Source organism: Panthera tigris, chromosome B4 (assembly GCF_018350195.1).
Source record: "Panthera tigris isolate Pti1 chromosome B4, P.tigris_Pti1_mat1.1, whole genome shotgun sequence".
Classification (NCBI taxonomy): domain Eukaryota; kingdom Metazoa; phylum Chordata; class Mammalia; order Carnivora; family Felidae; genus Panthera; species Panthera tigris.
Genome location: NC_056666.1, coordinates 78,301,816 through 78,322,694, shown reverse-complemented (window position 1 = coordinate 78,322,694; position 20,879 = coordinate 78,301,816). Strand labels below are relative to the sequence as shown.

The following is a 20,879-nucleotide window of genomic DNA, read 5'->3' as shown; positions in this document are numbered from 1 at the left end:
GAGTGATCACAGAAACTCTTAGCTAAGTAAACACCCACCTGCCAGAGAGCCAAATGCTCACCGGGCTAGAAAAACACAACACACAACTGCAGCTTTGACAAAGAATGTTCTCACTCTAGAGTGAAAAGTTTACCCGGAATAGCCAGAATAGTCTGGAGAGAGGGAAGTCTAGGGACTGTCCCGTTGCAGCCGGTCCCCACAGGGGCTGCAGCCTCACTTCTCAAAAGCAAACCCACTGTTGGCCATACCTGGTGCCCCTCCATCTACCCCCCTCCGCTCCATCCCATCCCTGGTGGTGAATGCCTCGTGGTGGAGAGAGGTGCCTTTAGCTTAATGGCTTGTTTCAAACTTACCAGGAAGTTGCCATATTCTTTAAAGTAGGATGATTAAAGAAAAAACTTTCTGAGTCTTTCATATGGTTTACAAAATATCACAGGGCCATGTTTTCTGGCTCACAATGACATTCTGATTTGTTAAGGGAAGCGGGACGGAAAAAACAGTTTGGTTAATAGAAATCTGCACACATTGTGCAGCAATACGATCTTTGTTAAAACCTATGCTGTCTTGTGATTCGCCTGGCACTCTGCTAGCAGCTTTTTTTTTTTTTTTAATGTGTATTTATTTTTGAGAGAGAGAAAGACAGCAAGCAAGGGAGGGGCAGAAAGAGAGGGAGACACAGAATCCGCAGCAGCCCCAGGCTCTGAGGTGTCAGCACAGAGCCCGATGCGGGGCTCGAACTCACAGACTGCGAGATCTGAGCTGAAGTCGGACGCTTAACCGACTGAGCCACCCAGGCGCCCCTCTGCTAGCGGCTTTTTATGAACGAGCTCATTTAATCTTCACAGAGGTGGGCAGTGTTATCGCCTCTACTTTACAGATGAGGCAACTGAGGGGCAGAGAGATTAAGCGGTGGAGCCAGGATTCAAACTCCAGCAGCTGTTCCGAACCTGCCTCATAAAGCAGAACGTGATCCAGCACAGGCTTTGGCAGCAGGCTTCCCTGGTGTGGTGGGGGCCACTTGCAAGCTGCCAAACCATGGGCAAGCTGCTTGGGGCCCCCCCACCTATCCCCCGCCCCCCACCCCCCCGCCTGCTCCGTGCTTAATCTCATCAACAAAATGAGGTTGCTCACGTTGAACGATATCGTCTGTTTAACCCCTGGCACATTGTGAGAGCCCAGTAAATGATCATTACTGTCAATGGACGACCTTTCAGGAACCCACCTATTCTTTAAAAGAAGGAATGGTAAGACATTGTTAATTCTTTACGTTTGTGTCTCTCCCACTATGGGCAAGGGGAGACATGATCTGGGAGGTTCCCACAGGTCTCCCATTCCCTGCCCCCACCCCCCGTGGATTTGTGATTCTGGTCCCCAGCGCACCACTTACTAGCCCTGTAACCTTGAGTCGATCCCATTTTCCTCTTTGGCCCGGCGTAGGGAAGTACCCTCTCCAGACAACCCCAGTCCCCTGCCAGGGCCTCGAGGTCTCTCTTGGAATTCAATCCCCGTCTAACCCATAGCTTTATTTTCCTTCGGGCCCACACCTGTCCCGCTGCTCCCTTTGCCTTAGAGACCAGAGAGAGGTGCCAGCTTTATAAATGGCTGTATAAATAGTCATGGCTTCCAGCATGTTGGATGGAAGGGTTTGATATGTCTGGAACAATATTATCTCTGGACCTTGGCCATGAGAATGTGCAGGGCTGCTCTGAGACCTTGTGAGGGCTTGTGGCCCCAGAGCACCTGTTGGGTTTTACGAGAAAGAGAGACACTGCCTGATCCTTAGTTTCCAGGTAGGCCCTAGGATTCTAGTCAAAAGGATATCGGAGGTGGGGGTCCTGGTTGGTTTGGGGCCTGAGGAGAAGCTTGAAGGCTTCACTCTTGCTGCAAACACCCACCACAACCCAGAAATTAGGAGAGAGATTTCCCAGGGGTGTGCCTCTGTGTGGGGCACCACTTTCTCACCTCTGCAAGCAGGGCCTGTTAGAGATTGGAGGTGGGGCTCCCCCATATCCATTTCCCCTGGGCTGCAGGAACAGAGAGGCTGTGGGAATTCTTCATAGGCTCTGGTTCTTTCTTGGTTGGGAGGGAGGGTACCCAAGCTCTTGCATCACCAATTTTCCCAGTGACCTTGACCAAGGCCTTCCTTTCTTTGTAGCTATTTCTTTCTTGTAAAATATGAAGGCTCTGGGCTGGTGGAGAATAGTGGCCTGAGGGAATGGGAAGCCCAGGCCAGGAGCTTCGATTCAGTCCCAGGACCCTGCTCTCCCTGACCTCTGTCACATCATTGCCTTCCCCTGCTGCCCAGGGGTCCAGAAACTCCTGTCTGAAGGAGATTAAAGGCCTCCATACCTACATCAGGGCCATAGCTGTCCCCTCCTTCCTGAGCAGAGGTGACTGAAATTCTCCCTCCCTCCCTTTCTCTGTCCCCACACCCCTGCCACACTTCTGCGCTGCCCGGCGATATCCACCTCCAGACCTGGGAGGTGCAGGCTGAGATGGGGAGCAGATTTGTGGGGGCTACCCCTGCCTGTCACTCTGGCAACTCCTCTCGAACCCTGCCTCCCACTGCTGCCCGAGACTGTGATCTGGTGGCTGATAAGTGCCCTGGGCCTCACCCTCTTGGCAGCCCTGGGTTTCAGCACCTGGGAGACAAGCAGGGCAAGCTGGAGCCCTCAACGGACTTGCTCCTTCCCTTTAAGGAGAGTGCTGCTGGCAGGTGGGCAGAGCGGGGAGGGGAGGAAGAGGGCACGTCTATCTCCAGAGACCCCACATCTTCTGCGGTACATGTGGGCTCTGGAGTGGGAGTGCTTGGGTTCAGATCTCCACACCACCGTTGTCATCTGTGTATTCTTGAGCAAGTTACTGAGCTCTCTACGTCTCCTTTTCCCCACCTGTAAAATGAGAGTAATTATAAGAATGGCTTCCTTATACGGGTGCCTGGGAGGCTCAGTTGGTTAGGTATCTGGTTCTTGACCTCAGCTCACGTCATGATCTCATGGGTCATGGGATCGAGCCCTGCATCGGGCTCTGTGCTGACAGCAAGGAGCCTTCTTGGGGCTCTTTCTCTCCCTCGCTCCCTGCCCCTCCCCCACTCGCTCTCTTTCCACCTCTCAAAATAAATTTAAAAAGATAGTTTAAAAGAATGGCTTCCTTATAACGGTGCTTCTAGATTGAGACTCTCCATGTTTTAGACCTAGCACCACGCACAGCCCACAGAAAGCACTTGGTAAGAGGTTACCATGATTATGTATTCTTTTGTCCTTGAGCTGAATAGAATCTCAAGATTCAAGATTTCATTGGTTCTGCTGCTTCCTCCATGCCAGTGGTTTCAGAGCTTTTCTGCCCATTAAAGCCTTCTGGGACCTTTAAAAAGTTCCAGAGCCCAGATCACAACACACCAGATCAGTGAAATCGCAGTCTGGGGGTGGGGGAGTGCGGGGAGGCCCAGGCACCAGTGGTTGTTGAAGCTTTCCAGAGGATCCCAACATACAGCAAACTTAGAAACCACTGCTTTTGTTGACCAACCAACTGGTCGAGGGGTTTCCTATAGGGGTAGCAGTTTGTTACAGAAACCTCACCCAGCATCTAATACTGACCCGAGGACAAGTATCTCTTTGAGGTCAAGTAAAACTCTCTCATGCTTCACTTTATGCCGAGTTTCTCTTATCTTGAGAGGGAGCAGAGAATAGCTGTCACCCTATACCAAAGGCTCAGGTCTTTCCCCAAGGCCTTCATGGGAGTGACAGCAGCCCACCAGGGGCCATCCAGCTGACCAGAGACAGACTGGGGTGTTGGCATTGGATGCTGGTAGCTGGTCACAGCCAGAGACAAAAAAGCTTTCTAAATTCTGTCTGGGACTTCCTCTTTTATTTTACCATAACTTAATCATTCTCCCTATCCAGCCTGAGGGTAGATATAAACCTGGGTGAGCTTCCTGTTTATTTAGCTGGTACACACGTGGAAGAGTTAACTACATGGCATTCTTCATGACGGGGCTCGAAAATGAGTGTCGCCAGAGAGCACTGTAGCAGGTGAGAGAGGTGAGCTCACATGCTCTGGGGTCTTCAGGGGAGGCTGTGTGAGGGATCCCCCCGCCCCCCGCCTTGTATGACTCTTTGGAATTTCCAGTATGCTTTTCCATGTTTGATCTCAGCTACTCATTATAATCACCTTGTGAATCTGGTATTATTATCTTTGTTTTATGGGCCAGGAAAGAGAGGCTCAAGTGCTTGTCCAAGCCCCGGGGCCAGGAAGGGCGGAGCCAGGATTCAAAGCTGAACCCAAGGATCTTTTCCCACACCACGGCTGCTTCCTGTCTGGGATCTACCTCTGTTTTCATATGCTCTCTGTTTTCTCTGCCTCTTCTCTCTGCCTCTACCTGACGCAGAATCCTTGCCTTCAGGTACCTCTCCCACACTGACCCATCCCAACCCCTAGCTCCACTTCCTGTCCTTCCGCTGGCTCTGCTGGTTTTCTCCCCACATCTCCCGTGCCTGGGGCTGAGCCTTGGATTCCCTTCCCTACCAACAGCTCCTCGAGGTGGGGGGGTTAGGGCCAGGACTAAGGCTGTGCAGACCTAGTTCTGAGATGCCAGAACTAGGGTGGCAACTGTCCTGACTTACCTGGGACTATCCTGGTTTATGCACTGAAAGCCCAGGCAAAGCGGGGCAGTTGGTCATCTTACCAGGATCTGACAGTAACTATATGCTTCTTTAGTGCATGCTTTTTTCTTTAAGAAAAATATTTTTTAATCTATTTATTTTGAGAGAGAGACAGAGTGTGAACAGGGGAGGAGCAGAGAGAGAGGGAGACACAGACTCAGAAGCAGGCTCCAGGCCCTGAGCTGTCAGCACAAAGCCCGACACAGGGCTCGAACTCACGCACTGCTAGATCATGACCTGAGCCAAAGTCAGACGCTCAACCGACTGAGCTACCCAGGCATCCCGATGCTTTTTTCAATGCCTTAGAGCATTGGAGAAGTTTCCTTGAGAAATAGCTACTGATTCCTTTAAGCATCTGAGGCTCTGGAGTAAGGGACTTGCCTAAGATCACAGGTTAGTAGAAGTAGGGCTGGGAGCTGAAACCAGTTTTTGTGACTGTAAATTTCAGGTTCACTCTCTCGTCTATCCCACAGTATCTCCTGGAGACGGTCCACTAAACAGTTATTAAGTAGAGAAGGTGTGGAGGCCTGAAGCTGCTCATAGCCCCTCCCAGCCTAGGATGCTTTCTCACCGCTGCTCCCAGACACCTCTCTTGTTCTTTCCCACCACCCACCTTTCCCACCTCTGTAGCTGTTGGCAGCTGTCATCTCAGCTCCTGCTTAAAAATTAAAAAAAAATTATTTATTTTTGAGAAAGAGAGACAGAGTGCAAGTGGGGGAGAGGCAGAGAGAGAGGGAGACACAGAATCCGAAGTAGGCTCCAGGCTCCGAGCTGTCAACACAGAGCCCGACGCGAGGCTTGAACTCATGAACCTCAAGATCATGACCTGAGCCGAAGTCGCACGCTTAACAGACTGAGCCACCCAGGCGCCCCTCAGCCCCATCTTTTGCAAAAATGTTTACTTTTTGCTTAAATACGGAAGAAAAGGACATTTGAAATAGGAGGGAAAAAAATCCTCCCACAATCCTTAATAAATTGATTCCCTTTTTTTTTTTGCTTTTTAAGTCCACCTTCTGTGCATTTTTAATTTCTGTAAGTTCATAGCAGACAGGCTTGTATATTAGCTTTCTTCACTTAACATCATATCATAAGCTTTCCCAACAATCTGCAACACCATGTCCATGATGATAAGTTACCAGTTAGCCGTTTTTCTGGGTCTGGACACTGAAGGTTATTTCCCCCACATTTATTATTATTATTATTATTATTATTATTACTAAAGCCACCATCTGTGTCCAGAGGGCAAGTACACATTTTTGGCGGCTGATGCTAATGCTTGTTGTATGAGCTGTACTCCGTGTCGGCTGGTAGTGCTTTACAGAATGTGGGGCCATACACCAGTGCTGGGCCACAGGCACTTTGTTACTGCTTTGAGAAGAGATAAATACAGAATTTGAGAATAACCACTTAGGAACGTACATTCCCCCCCCCCCCACTTTTAACAATAGCACAATTTTATGTCTATTGATTCCAAAAATAAAAATTGGGGCTTGTGGCGTGCCTGGGTGGTTTAGTCAGTTGAGCATCCGACTCTTGATTTCAGCTCAGGTCATCATGGTCTTGTCGTTGTGGGACCAAGCCCCTTGATGGGCTCTGGGCGGGGTGAGGAGCCTGCTTGGGATTCTCTCTCTCCCTCTCCTTCTGCCCCTTCCCCCTGCTTGCACACACACACACACACACACACACACACACACACTCTCTCTCTCCCTTTCTCTCTCTCAAAAAAGAAAAATTGGGCTTGTATTTTGTATATCTTTAAAAAAATCTCCTTTTAAAAAAATGTTTGTGTATTTTGAGTGGGGGAGGGGAGGGAAAGAGAGAAGGAGAGACAGAATCCCAAGCAGGTTCCTCACTGTCAGCACAGAGCCTGACATGGGGCTCCATCTCACGAACCGTGAAATGACCTGAGCTGAAATCAAGAGTCAGATGCTTAACCGACTGAGCCATCCAGGCGCTCCAAAAAAAATCTCTTTTGAGGGGAAATTTATTTTTATTTTATTTTACCAAAGCATTGGTCTGCAATACGTTGGAAATAAAAAAAAGAGAGATTTCGGGATGGTTTGCCTTTTGGTCTAGAAGAGCAGGTTAGGTTCTGGTAGGTGCTGACAGCATCTGCAACCACATATACCTTGAGCACTATAGGAGGAGTGCTCTGTTTTGTGGCGGAGGAGACTGAGACCCATAGAGCAGCACACGACACACCCAGCAAGATGTGAACAGCCTTGGGCAGAGTGCCCCGGCTTTCACTTACACTCAATGACCACAGTACCATGTTTTCATGTGATTAAAATTTGGGGTGTGCACGGTGGTGATAACAGTGGGGAGCAGAAGCAGGGTGAAGGGAGGTCAGAACAACTCTTTCATCCCAACCAGGGTAATGCTATGGGAGCAGGTGTCTCCACCCTTGTCCCCGCTGTGGTTGCAAGGCAGCTAGACAACCCCTTGCTTTGTCCCAGATCTCCTGGTCACACCCTAAGACAAACAGCTCAATGGTGGGAGTTTCTTAGGAAGATATCCACTACTGATTTGGGGGGAAAGTGTATAGGAGTTTCCAGCAACTCGATCCTGAGAGATTATTTTGCACTCTGATCTCAAAATGGCAAGAGATGAGTGATAAATGATCAATTCAGGGAAGTTTATCTACAGTGCAATTTCTGCAACTCATAGGTGTGAGGTTTTAAACAGATGTTGTTGGCAGGCAAACTAAACACAAATATTCCCCTCCCAGGACTCGCAAGGTGCCCAGCCCAGCCAATGCACGTATATATAGGGACTGAGCCAGATGGCTTGTCAAAGGAGGTCATAGCTCCTTCCCTCCCGGGTCTCTGCCTCCTTCCAGCTGGGCCTTCTCTTCTGGCTGCTTCTCTTGATGCTCTAGTAACCATGAGCCGCCAATTTAGCTCTCGGTCAGCATTTAGCTCCAGGAGCAGGCGGTTTTACAACATTAGCTCTTCTGCGGGCTCTGGTGGTGGAAGACGGGCTGTGGGGTCTGTGTGTCAGGCCCGAGGCAGGTGTGGTGGTGGCGGGTATGGGGGCCATGCCAGGGGGTTTGGTTCTAGGAGCCTCTACAATCTGGGAGGCAGCAAAAGCATCTCCATTAGCCTCGTGGGGAGAAGTGCCAGTGGTTTCTGCCAGGGTGGGGGAGTGGGAGGGGGACTTGGAGGGGGCAGAAGCTTTGGGGGCGGTGGCTTCGGAGGTGGTGGCTTTGGGGGTGGTGGCTTTGGAGGTGGTGGCTATGGAGGAGGTGCTTTTGGGGGTAGCAATTTTGGGCTTGGGGGCTTTGGTCCTTCCTGTCCCCCAGGGGGCATCCAAGAGGTGACTATTAACCAGAGCCTCCTGCAGCCACTTCACTTGGAGGTGGACCCTGAAATTCAGAAAGTCAAGACCCGGGAGCGGGAACAGATTATGGCCCTCAACAACAAGTTTGCCTCCTTCATCGACAAGGTGAGTACCTCAGGGGCAGGCGGGTCTCTGGTCCCTGATCAAGTAACTGAGAGGGCCTTGTGCCCTGTTGCCTCTTACCACCTTGTGCTGTCTCAGTTCGGTGGTGACAATCACTTCCAGAAGTATATGTGCTGAGACCTTAAGAAAGGAAAGCATTTACCTCACTAGGCCTCAGCTTGACTTATTGAAGCAATTTATTTTTATTTTTTCCTTTTGATGGGAAAGCAGGTAAGAAGTGTGAAAATACCCACAGATAAAATACATGGTGTAGTAACTTCAATATTGTTCATCATTATTCACTTTCCATCCACCTGCTCATCCGTCCATGCATCCATCCATCCATCCACCCACTCACCGATTCATCCATTCATCCCACAAACATTTACTAAACCTCTACTATATGTCAGATACAGTGCCAGGTGCTACAGGGTGACTAGAACATGGGTCCTGTCCTCAAGGAGCCATTCACAGCCTAGGTGAATGCCCTGGGGAGGGGGTATCACTGGGGATTAAAGTGATAGCATACTAAGTAGGATTCTGTCAGAGTTCCTTGTTTTAGCTCATCTAAGGCCAAGAATGAGCCAGATGGAGCCATTGAAGTTCCTCTCCCTAGTTCCCTAATTAAACCTCAGAGTAGAGCTAGTCCAGACCCAAAGCAGCAAGCAGAAGCTGGTAGAAGGTCTATGGTGAAGATCTCCCTCCAGCATTTCCTTGTGTCCACAGGTGGAGGCACAGCAGCCACTGGAGGCTCCCTCAGAACGTTCTTTGCTCCTGGGGATGTAGTGGGAAGAACCCTAGGGCACAAAGGCCCCTGGATGCTCAGTGACTTTCCCTTAGTCCCAGAGGAATTCAGTGTTGAGGCCAGAGACTGACCTGTGGTCTGAATGTAGAGTAATCATGGCCAAAGTCTACCATTGTGCTGTGTGCCCAGCCTCTGATATCTGGGCAAATGCTGGGGACAGGATGGAGTGTGTGAGCTGGGGGAACTAGGGTAAGAGAGGTGAGGCCCAAAGATGGCCACACAGGAGTTCAACAGAGCAAAGTGCTTCTGGCTACTTCTGATCACCTTGGATGGGAAATTTGACTGCATATCACCACACCTCAGGCATGGGCAGGGACTGGGAGGGCTTGGCTGGAGCAAGGAAGCAACAGGTGAAGGAGACACCACTGGAGATCAAGACCAGGACAAAGGAGGAGCAGGGAGAGAGAGGGCTGGAGGTCAATGAAATGGCCATGGGCTATTGGCAACTGATACCCTAGGACTCATTTGATTGTGGTTCCTGCCACTAAGATGACATTTGTTTCATTTTATGGCATGGGGCTGTGGGCAGAGGCCAAGTTGCAGGAGACCATGGCAACCTGTCCTTCCTTACGGGGATGGCTTGTCATGACCATGAGGAAAGAGCCCTCATCCAGGAGGGCTCTGGCTTGGCTGAAAGGAGAAGGATTCTATTGCAGTGGATTCTGACTCTAGTTTCTGATCTGGTCTTTTTTGCTCTCACCCTTAATCCTATTTGGCCCATTCTCAGAACCACAGGAGAGCCATCTTTTAAAAACATCACATCATGGGTCACCTAGGTGGCTCAGTGGGCTAAGCATCTGACTTCAGCTCAGGTCATGGTCTCATAGTTCATGGGTATGAGCCCCACATCAGGCTGTCTGTTGACAGCATGGAGCCCACTTCAGATCCTCTGTCTCCCTCTGTCTCTGCCCCTCCCCTGCTCGCACTCTGTCTCTCTCTTTCTCAAAGAACAATAAACATTTAAAAAAACCCATCACATCACTTTTCTGTTTGAATCCTCCACTGGATGTTGTCTCATTTGGAATAAAAGCCAAGCTCCTATAAGGCCCTATGTGGCCTGGCCCTCCAACCCACAGCTGCTGCTAACCCCTGGCTTGCATTTGTGAGAATTAGGCAACATTGCCACCACTGGGTGGAACAGGAGTCAAGCTGCAAGTGTTAGTGAACAGAATGAGGGCTGGAGCTTTGCTCCCCAGGGTACACACTCATTGTCTGCAGTGACCCTACGCTCCTTCCCTGCCTCCTTTCCTGTTTCTCTCTTGCTTTCCAGCACACGATTTCATTTTTGCATCCTCCAGCACCGCAAGACTGCCTCAGGGCCTTTGCTCTCACCATTCCTTCTGCTTTGAACTCCTGCTTCCTGAAAGTGGTCTGGCCTCCTCCCTCATCTCTGTCAGGTCTTTTCTCAGATGCCACTATCTTAGCGAGGTTTCCCTGATCCCCCCCCCCTTTTTTAATGTTAATTTATTTATTTTGAGAGAGAGGGAGAGAGAGAGAACACCAGTGTGAGTGGGGGAGGGGCAGAGAGAGAGAGAGAGAGAGGGAGAGAGAGAATCTCAAGCAGAGCTGCATTCAGTGTGGGGCTTGATCTCATGACTATGAGATCATGACCTGAACTGAAATCAAGAGTCGGACACCCAACCAACCTAGCCACCTGGGGCCCCTGATCTCCCTTTTTGAAGTAGCCCCTTCATACTAGCATCCTTATCCAACATCCCTGTGTTACTTTTCTCCACTGCGCCTCAGGCCATTTGACACACTATATAGTTCACATGACTCTGAGTATAGACTCTCCACCCTGGCATAGAGGATTCAAGCTCAGATGAACAAAGCCAGGATGGTATTCCCATGGGAAGAGATGGACCTCACTCCTTTCCTTCCCGAGGTCCCCTTTCCTTGTCATTGATTCTACAACAGACTTTATCTCCATTTCCACTCTGGGAGGGCCCAAGCCTGACACCTGAATGGCTGACTTGTATTTCAACCTGTATTTTTTTGAGTAATTATCATGTGCCAGGGACTCTTCTGGGTGTTGGAGATTCAATTATAAACAAAACAGACAAAGTCCCTGCCTTCCAGGAGTTTCCATTCTATTCAGAGAGACAGCTGTCCACACTCAGAGGTAATTCCAAATTCCTTAGCATTTCATTAGTCCATGACACTTATGAGCTGTCTTCCCTGTGTTGGGTACTGTGTATTCATGGGTCTGATTGCCTTGTGTCCACAGGATAATAAGGCGGACATGGGCCTGCCTTCCTGAGGCTCCCCCCAGCAGGGGAGGGATGTGCTCAAACAGTACCAGGTGATGACAAATCACGATGGATGCTAAGGGCAAGGAAGGGTGGGCTATGAAGGCGAGACCCCAGGGAGATGCTACCTTCATTGAGTTCAGAAGGGTACATGGGAGTTAGCCAGGCAAAGAGTTGGGGAGAGCTGGGCTGCGGAGGCAGCGAGAGGTCCCTGTGGCTGGAGTGTCACGAACAGGAGGGAGAGGGCCATGACAGGCCAAGGGGGTATGCTTTTTCCAGCAAGTTCAGCTTAGCATGATGCTAAGTTTCATCTGTGCTGATGGGACACAGGCCAGGAGGGTTTGTGTGGCAGGCGGGGGGGGGGGGTACTGGGAAAAAATCACAACAGCTCTCAGTGATTTTTCAAATGATTAAATCCCATTAAAACTGCCTGGTACTCCCTGCAGCCCGTGCAGGTTGGGTGGCACGGTTTCTTTTGCTGGTGTGCTCCCGAGGTACCGTGTGCGTGGGGGGAGAGGATGCTACAGCTCTGTTTGATGGGCAGATTCCTCATGGGCCCATGAGACTGTTTCCTTTCAGTCCCCACAGTACTGAGCACAGGGCTGAGACCCCGTGTCCAACTGATTTCTCCGCCTCTCGGCAGAGCCGCTGTGGAGCAAACTAGGCCAGGCGGCTGGCATTTCCCACGGGGGTGTTTCCAGCTGAGACAACTTGTGTGAGCTCCTTGCCTTTCTCTAGAGGGGCCATCTTGATTCTCCGAGCCCTGGATACGCTGTGCGGTTGCCCATCTTCCTACCCGTGGGGGTGCTTCTACCTGGTGTGAACTTGGACGTCTCTTGCTCTTAGGTGCGATTCCTGGAGCAGCAGAATCAGGTGCTACAAACCAAATGGGAGCTGCTGCAACAGGTGAACACCTCTACTCGGACCAATAACCTGGAGCCCGTCTTGGAGAGCTACATCGGCGAGCTACAGAGGCAGGTGGATTTTCTCAATGCGGAGCAGATGCGCCAGAACACAGAAATCAGGAGTATGCAGGACATCGTGGAGGACTACAAGAGCAAGTGAGACCCCAGGCAGGCCGAGGGGGTCAGGGAGAAGCATGGCAAGGAACTGGTTCAGGGGCAAGACGTTCTTAACACTGGTGTTCATGTGCGAGGGGTGGACTGGGGTCCTCAGGTACAGAGGGCACCATTTTGCTTATGGCAGCTCTGGTAGGATGGTCCTGCCAGGCAGCTCTCAATTGTGTTGGGTGAGGAGGGGCAGACTCTCCTCGTGGTGCTGGACCCAGAGGAGCCAAGTTCCAGTGGGTTTGGCCTTTCTGAGCTGCTTACAAGCCTGTCTTTCTAAGGCTTTAGTTTTCGCCTTTGTAAAGTAGGGATGGTAAGCCCTCTTCCTGTTGGGTTGCCGTGACAGGTGCGTCTGGGCTCTCCGACTCTGGTGTGTGGCAGGCTGGCTGAGGAGGCTGGAATGCGGCGGGGTGTTTGCATTTCTAGTGTGCTCCCACGTGATGCTGGTGCTGGTGGACTGGGGACCACACTTTGAGAACCACTTGTGTAGATGACATTATGCTTAACAAATTCTTAGACTGCGTCTGCACATATAAGCACTAGCTATTATTCATCGCAACGGTGGGGACGGTCTGATTCCAGATCAGCAGCTTCTGTGTCATGTGGACAGCACAGTGTCCTCGCCCTCCCCATGCTCGGGGTGCGGGGTGCTACTCTTGACATCATCCTGAGATGCCGATCAGAGAGTCAAGAGTGTGTGACTCAAAAAGGGAAAGATAAAACTCAGCCTCAAGGTGTGTGTGGGGATGCAAAATTGTAGGTGATAGTTTTTCTCTTTAAAATAATTTAGTAAACATATTTATGTTCTCAACTGCAAAAAAAATGAGTGAGTGTGACAAATTTACAAAAGAGAAACGGAACTTCTGGGAGTGTTCTGCGTGGCTCTGCAGTTTCCACGTTGGGTTGTTGCTCCTTTCGTTGACCTGGAAGGCCAGGAGCTGGCTCTGGCTGCTTGTCAGTGAGAGTGGCAGGCCCCGGAGGGGCTAGCCCAAGTCCAGGACAGTACAAGTTTGGGAAATTCCAAGCCTCCTGCGGTGAGGAGAAATCTCAAGGAGTCAAGGTCAGCCTCTGCAGCCTGTCTATGGTTCTTACCTCCCCCCACAGATATGAGGAAGAAATCAACCGGAGGACCAGCACTGAGAATGACTTTGTCATCTTGAAGAAGGTGAGGGATGGGAGTGGTCCAAGTGGGGGTTGTGGGCCCCGGGGGCTGAGCAGAGTGAAGAAATCTTGTGGGATGCTGTGTGACCAAGGGGTGGACAGGGTGACCACTGCAGACAGCTCGTTGAGGGTGTGGCCTGAATGCCAAGCCTTTGCACTAAAGGCTTAAGTCTGCAAAGTGATGTTGGTAGGAATCTTGAGGCCTCTTTGAGTGTTTATCTGTCCACAGTCCTGAAAGTGAGGTTCAATCAACTGACCCCTTTTGAGTGCCAGTTACGTGCAGCCTTGGGACCTGAGGAGGGCCTGGGGTGCTGTGTGTGACTGACTAGGATGAAGGCCTTGGTGGCACATTTCCTTCTGGTCAGGAAAGCCAGGGTTTTTGCAGATCCCTCACTGGAGCGAGGTGTGGAAATTTGCAGGCAAGGAAATAAACCCAGAGACGCTTTGCTACTTGTCCGGGTCACCCAGTGAGCTGGTGGCAGGCAGCACCTGGGCAATAAAGTCAGACTATCTTTGCTTGCTGTTCAGGACGTGGATGCTGCTTACATGGGCAAGGTGGACCTACAGTCCAAGGCGGATGCTCTGTTTGGGGAGGTCAATTTCCTGAAATATTTATTTGAGATGGTGAGTTCAGTCCTCACGAGAAAGCCTTTTCTTTCCTCACATCTCACAAGGGGTGTGGGCTGTTAGAGGGGAAGGCCTGAAATCCAACATGACCCACTTAGGGATTCCTCTCCCCAGTCACCTCAACTCTGTGCAATGGGAGTTAGCCTCCCAAGCCCCAGTGCTTAGATTCCTGGGTGGGGGTGCTGGACGTGGGAGGCAGGGAGAGTCCCGAGAGAGAAATGGAGCAGCCCTTGATTCTACCCGGAAATGAGGTTAATACCTGGGACGTACAGGGGCAAAGTCGGCCAGAAAGCATCAGTGCTGGGAAGCCAACAGGGCTACTGGGAATTCTGTAGGAGAGGACAGTGTGGATCCTAAAAGGAACAAAGACGACACCTGCAGGGGTGAGGGATAATATGCTCCTGCCACCTCTGGCCCAGTGGTGGCTCATGTCTAAGTTGTGGGCGCCTGCCCTGTCTTGGGTCTCTCCATTCGGCAGATGAGAGAGCTGAGGGGCCAAGAGACTCAATCTCTAGCTCAGTGACTCAGCTGTTTGCTGGTAGAGCCCAGGCTCTCAAGTGAGTGAGCGGGTTACACAAGTGGAGTCCTTTCTACTGCCTCTGAGAGCTCATGTAGTTTTTAGGGAGCAAGTCTGCCCGTCAGAGGGCCCAATCCAAGATGGCAGCCAAGCCAAGTTAGGTGGGAGAGAGGGCACAGGAGAGGGAGGATGGGCAGGCGGTGCCTACAGGGGCTCTGAGTTTAGGCTCCTTTCTTTTCCCCAGGGCTAGGTCTGGGGACCATTACCTTTAGTTAAGTCACCTCTCAGTGCACAACCATTCACAGAGCTTCCCCAAGACTCCCATCTGGCCCAGGCTTCTGGCTTCCCCAGAGAGGCTTGAGGGGACAGTAGAGGGAAACTGAGGCCCTGGGAGGAGAGTGAAAAGAGTCAGCCTGTGGTCCATGCCTCGCAGGAGCTGTCCCAGATGCAGACACACATCAGTGACACCAATGTCATCTTGTCTATGGACAATAACCGCTCCCTGGATCTGGACAGCATCATTGACGCAGTGCGGGCCCAGTATGAGTTGATCGCACAGAAGAGCAAGGACGAGGCTGAGGCGCTGTACCAGACCAAGGTGAGCATGCTGCTCCCCTCCCCCCAGACTTGGAACTCAAACCAAACATATCCCCCTGAACTTGTATCGTCTTTCTCTTCGGAGGTAATAGATGCATATGTATATGTATCTATATACATTTTATACACATATATACAATTTCATTTACTCCTTACAACAACCCTGTGAGGTAAGGATTTGATTATCCCTAGTTTGAAGATAATAGAGTCTGAGATCTCCTACTTTCCCTTGGGTCTGATGGGTGGTAAGTGGCGAAGGCGGAGTGTAAATGTAGGTGTCCTGTCTACAAACCCATGCCCTAAAGCACTGTAATGTTTTTATTCTTATTTTTTCATAATGATATCTTCAAAAAGATTTTCTTTAACATTTACTTATTTTTGAGAGAGAGAGAGAGAGAGAGAGAGCCTGCACAAGTGGGGGAGGGGCAGAGAGAGAGGGAGACACAGAATCCAAAGCAGGCTCCAGGCTCAGGGCTGTCAACACAGAGCCTGACGAGGGGCTTGAACTCACAGACCATAAGATCGTGACTTGAGCTGAAGTTGGACGCTTAACCGACTGAGCCACCCAGGTGCCTTTTTTTTTTTTTTTTTGAGAGTAAAGGAGAGAGAATCTTAAGCAGGCTCCCAGGCTCAGCACAGAGCCCGATGCAGGACTCAATCTCATGATCATGAGCCAAAATCAAGAGTTGGACGCTTAACCAACTGAGCCACTCAGGTGCCCCCATAATGACATCTTCTAACCTATAGTTTTGCACTTTTCTCTTTCACTTATTATTTATGAATTCCGTTCTGTGTCATTAAATATTCTACATCATTTTTAATAGCAGCGTGGTATTCCATGGTAAGAATATGCCCTCATCAAATAAACATCTTTGTGGCCACGTCTTTGGGCACATCTTTGATCACTTCTTTAATACAGACCTTTTTGGAGGATGAAGATTGTAGTTAAGGGTCAAAGGCTACTTGCTACATTTTAAACTCCTGGCACTTGAGATCTGCCTTCTTGACTCCAATCCTGGTGGGCCTGTGACCCACTGTCCTGCAGACAAGTAGTTCTGAGTGGCACGCATGTCAGCACCAGACTGGGGAGGGAGATGGTCAACGGTGACAGCATCGGAATTCAGAGAGTCCCCTGTGCCTACCCTCCCCCTTGCTTCCTCCAGAGCCCTGACTGTGGGTTCCTACTGATGGGGCCACGGAGACACAGAAATGAGATAGGGAGGAGAATGGGAATAAACAAGGAACATGCTGAGGGCCTCTGAGGAAATGGGGTCCTGGCTGCTAGGGAAATCATCCTGGAAAAGGGTAGGAGGAATATGATGTGTTGGCAAAAGTGAAGGGGTCCCAGTGTGGGGAAAGGCCAATGGTAAGTCTTAGGTGAGGGAAAAGGGGGTGAAAAAGTGTATCCGGGAGCAGATTTATCTGTGCGGGATGTGAGTCTGGCCCAGAGACTGGTGAGAAGGAGGGCGGCTTGAACAAGATTTTGTGTGTGTGTGTGTGTGTGTGTGTGTGTGAGACGTCACAGCTCAGATGAGGGAGCTATAGCACAGGAGTGGGTGTATGGGGGTATCACCCTTCTGGTGGCAGGCGGGGGTGGGGACGTACTCTGGGAACTGTCCTGGGGAGAGTAGTTTGGGGCAGGGTCTGAGGGCCTCCTGGCTGACTATGACGCTGCCCCTGACCCTCAGTACCAGGAGCTCCAGATCTCCGCGGGCAGGCACGGAGACGAGCTGAAGAGCAGCAAGATGGAGATTGCTGAGCTGAACCGAACCATCCAGCGGCTGCAAGCAGAGATCAGCAACATCAAGAAGCAGGTGAGAAGGAGGCTCAGGGCGGGCTGAGCGGACGTGCCTGCTGCCTCCTACAAGGCCCTGGCAGAAGGGGCTCCTGAAACTTCAACCCCTGCCCTGGTGACCGTCTCCTGAGCAGATCGACCAGATGCACGTGGCCATTTCGGATGCCGAGGAGAGAGGAGAGCAGGCCCTTCAGGATGCGCAGCAGAAGCTCCAAGGCATGGAGGCCGCCCTGCAGCAGGCCAAGGAGGAGCTGGCCCGGCTGCTACGGGACTACCAGGCGCTGCTGGGGGCCAAGCTGTCCCTGGACGTGGAGATCGCCACCTACCGGAAGCTGCTGGAGGGCGAGGAGAGCAGGTGGGCCATGCTTCTGGGGACAAGTGCGGGCTGCACCCCTGGAGCAGTGGGAGGACGACCCCAGCTTCTCTGGGAAGACCGGAACCCCGGGCCGAGCAGAAACATTCAAGTCAGAAGCAGAGGATGTGTGAGTCGGCAGGGTCATTGCCATCATTCCCCTGCCTCCAAGCAGAATGCCCCTCTACCCCAATCTAAACCATTGCAGCCAATGCGAAATGCCTCCAAGAAACTGCTTAACCCCCCCCCCCCCCACTCTAGCCCCATACTCCCCGACCGCCTGGGCCTGCGCGCCCACCTTTCCCCAAAGCCCGGGGACACCTGTCACTTCGCGCGGGTGTCTCTGCTCCTGATGTCTGCGGGCTGTGACCCGCCTTCCGTCGGGCTTCGGGGGTCTGGCTGATGTTTGTGCTTTGGTTTTGCAGGATGTCAGGGGAGCTGCAAAGCCACGTCAGCATCTGTGAGTAGCAGAGCCCAGGCCCCGGCGGGCGGGGTGGAGCCGGGTCGGGGGAGGGCCCCGGAGGGCTGAGCTGCAGGCACTGGTGAGGTTTCAGCCTTGTGGTTTCGGGTTCTGCGCCGCGGGAGTGAGCAGACAAGCTGCAGGGCCTGGGGAACTTCGCTGAAATAAGCGGTTATGGTTCTAGCCCTTATTCATTTCAATTTTTATGATACAATCATCCGTAGCCGCTGGGAACCCTTTAAGGTATAGCGATGATGAAAATGGGTCCGGACATCACTCTGTCTTGGGAGGGATACTTGAAAAAACGGGAAGCCTTTCATCCGATGTATCGATGTATCGTTTTGCAAGTCAGATGCTGCCAGCAATTACGGATGTCCCAGGGCGGTGCGGGCGGTGCAGGCTGGTGCCCGCAGGTAACCCCCTCCCCCACCCCCAGCCCCAGTCCTTCTGACCCCTGTTCCTTTGGGCTGCCCTCTCCCCACAGCGGTGCAGAGCAGCCAGACTACCGTCAGCGGCGGAGGCGGCGGCGGTGGCCGAGGCTCTGGAGCTTACGGCGGTGGCTACAGTGGCGGCAGCTCCCTCAGAGGCAGCGGCTACAGCGGCGGCTCCCGAGGGGGCGGTGGAGGTGGTTATTCGGGCGGCAGCAGCGGGAGCTATGGAGGAAGCAGCAGGGGCAGCAGCAAGTACGGAGGCAGAGGCGGCGGGGGCTCCTCCCGCGTGCAGATCATCCAAACCTCCACCAACCCCTCCCACAAGCGAATCCTGGAGTAGAGGGAAGGCTCACACGCCCCGCAGCGGCAGGGCTCTCTCCTATCCCCTCCCCCCACGCCCTTCCTGAACCCCTCTCACCTTTTTCTTATGGGTCGCAGAAGTTTTGCCAATACATTCGTTCCACTCTAGCTGGGGAAGCAGGTGGATAGTGGATCACCCCCAATAGCAGATCTATCTTCGGAGGGTGCTGGCTGGCAGGCGGCAGAGTCACAGCCAGGCACACTCAACTCAGACTCCACTCAGCTGGCCCTGCTCCTTCCCCTGGGGACACCCAAGGGCCCCAGTTTAGAGATGGAGGAAAAAGAGCCTTGAAGTGTATCTATGAAGTGGATAATAGAGAGTTAATGTCAAGGACCCCAGGTACTTCACTTCCAGGCTCCCTTTCCTGCACCTGGGCTGCTCTGTGAGCAATAATCCATCCCTTAGGGGACCCACAGAATGAGGCCTCCGGGCGAGTAGCTTGGCAAGGGGAACCTCTGTGTCTGGGGCCCGTTACTGCCTGTTGGTCTGTTAGCCTCATACTTTCATTTTCTCCATCCCTGGAGAGTGTGGGTTTGCAGTCCTCATCAGATGCCTGCAAGTGATGTCTGATCTTGATTCTGAATCTCTGTCTTAAGAAGCATTATCTTCTAGGTGAACAGCCCAAGGTGGGAGTATTTCAGAGGGCATTCGTCCTTGTCCCCGGGAAGGACTAATGATCCCTAAATGGAGGAGTCGATGGACAACAACCCAGCTCTGTCCTGTCTTGCCCTTCTGAAAGCTCCATTCTTTGGGAGCCTGGCCCTTCCTCAACTCTGCTCCATAATGGCCCTCCTGAGAATTGTCTAGGAGGCTGTGTCCAGGCCCTGGAGAGTTTGAGAGTCAGACATGGGTCTTGGGAGGGTTCAGTCTGAACCAGTTTGGAAGCTGCCTGTTATTTATAAGGAAGCTTAGTGCCCTCTCCCAGGTCTCAAAGTCCCTTCTGCCTCCTGTTCTCTGTGACTGAGCACTTTGTGAGAATCTGATGCTTGAAATGTGCTGGAGGGGACAGGAAGGGAAAACTATCAGCCACCTAGTGGGCCTTGAGAGGGGGAAGGTGGCTTTACTTCTGGAGTCACCTGCACTTGTTTGTTGAGTGTCCTAATACAACCTCCAAGTCCATGATTCTCTTGGGGCATCTGATGGGCTCAGCGTGGGTCCCTTGGGGAGTGCTCTGACTTTATCATTTCCTGGTTGAAGCTTGTACCTTGAAGGGCTTGACATTTTTGGTGTTTCTACAATAAAATTTTTTGTGATCTCAAACTGCTGTTTGGTCAGAGATGAGTTATTTCCTTTCAAATTTCTGTAGGCCTCTGAAATTATTCGTATTTGGGAAGTAAGGTTTATTATTTTTATTCTTTTTTATTGCATGAGTCATACATGACCTAAAAAAACCTTGCAGACATAATCTTATTAGTCCTGAAAGCAGCCAATCATTCCAAAGTCAGTCACACATTTGTTCAGCAAGCATTTATGTAGCTCCTACTGTGTGTGGGCAGTGGTCTAGGCATGGGGAATGCAATGTTGAATGAACACATTTCTGAATCTTAAGGCACTCACAACCCAAATGATAGATTATAGGGGAGGGGAACGTCCAGAGGGAGGAGAATTCAAAGTAGGAGTCCCTGTGGACCTTGTAGCTTGGGGGTGGAAACAAGGCCTATCCTGTGGACACAGGCAGACCCTCCATTGTAGGCACAGTGGTGTCTACAGCAGGTGCCAATGCTGGGGAAGGGAAGCGTAGCCCCAAAGCTTGGCCCTCCTAGAGGGCTAGCAAGAGGAACAGGACTGGGGAACAGAATGGAAGTAGATGTGGACTGGAACTCAGACAAGCAAGTAGCCTGCTGGAGATGCAAAGATAAGAGAGAGTGGAGTGAATGTGTGAGTGAGGGGGACAGGAGAAATGAGCTGGGGAGACAAGAGACTGAGCCCATTAACCCTGTAGGGGTCCTGGCAGGGTGTCTTTAGGCGATGCCCCTGGGGGCACACAGATGCAGATATTCAAGAATACAACAAGGTTAGCCATCATCTTATCCTAGGTGATATTTCTGAGTCTGTGTAAAGGAGTCACCTAAAAGATGTGACCTACTTTCTCACTCCCTGAGGGAATACAGATGGTAATTGGATATGGGATTCATTCACATATGACTGCAGCCCATATTGATAAGACAGCCTGTTCCCATGCACACGCCTACCTTCTCTCTGAGAAGTTTCTGTCTCACCTTGGCCACTGGGATTGGACTGGGATGGGGCTGGGAAAGGAAAGGTGGGTAGACGGGCTGCCCAAAGGCAAAGAGAGAGGGTGCACACAGAAACCGTGTCATTCTTGAAGTAAAAAACCGGAGTATGGGACAAGGA

General features: G+C 51.5%; 1 protein-coding gene across 1 annotated transcript; it reads left to right on the top strand.

Annotated features, from left to right (window-relative positions):
* The first annotated feature begins 7,544 nt into the window (after positions 1 to 7,544).
* On the top strand, positions 7,545 to 18,827 carry LOC102949106 (keratin, type II cytoskeletal 1b). The gene is made up of 9 exons (XM_007081357.3): positions 7,545 to 8,105; positions 12,003 to 12,217; positions 13,328 to 13,388; positions 13,913 to 14,008; positions 14,962 to 15,126; positions 16,814 to 16,939; positions 17,055 to 17,275; positions 17,698 to 17,732; positions 18,217 to 18,827. Exons 1-9 carry the CDS (start codon positions 7,545 to 7,547, stop codon positions 18,501 to 18,503), a joined length of 1,767 nt encoding a protein of 588 aa, XP_007081419.2. The 3' UTR covers positions 18,504 to 18,827.
* Positions 18,828 to 20,879: the final 2,052 nt, after the last annotated feature.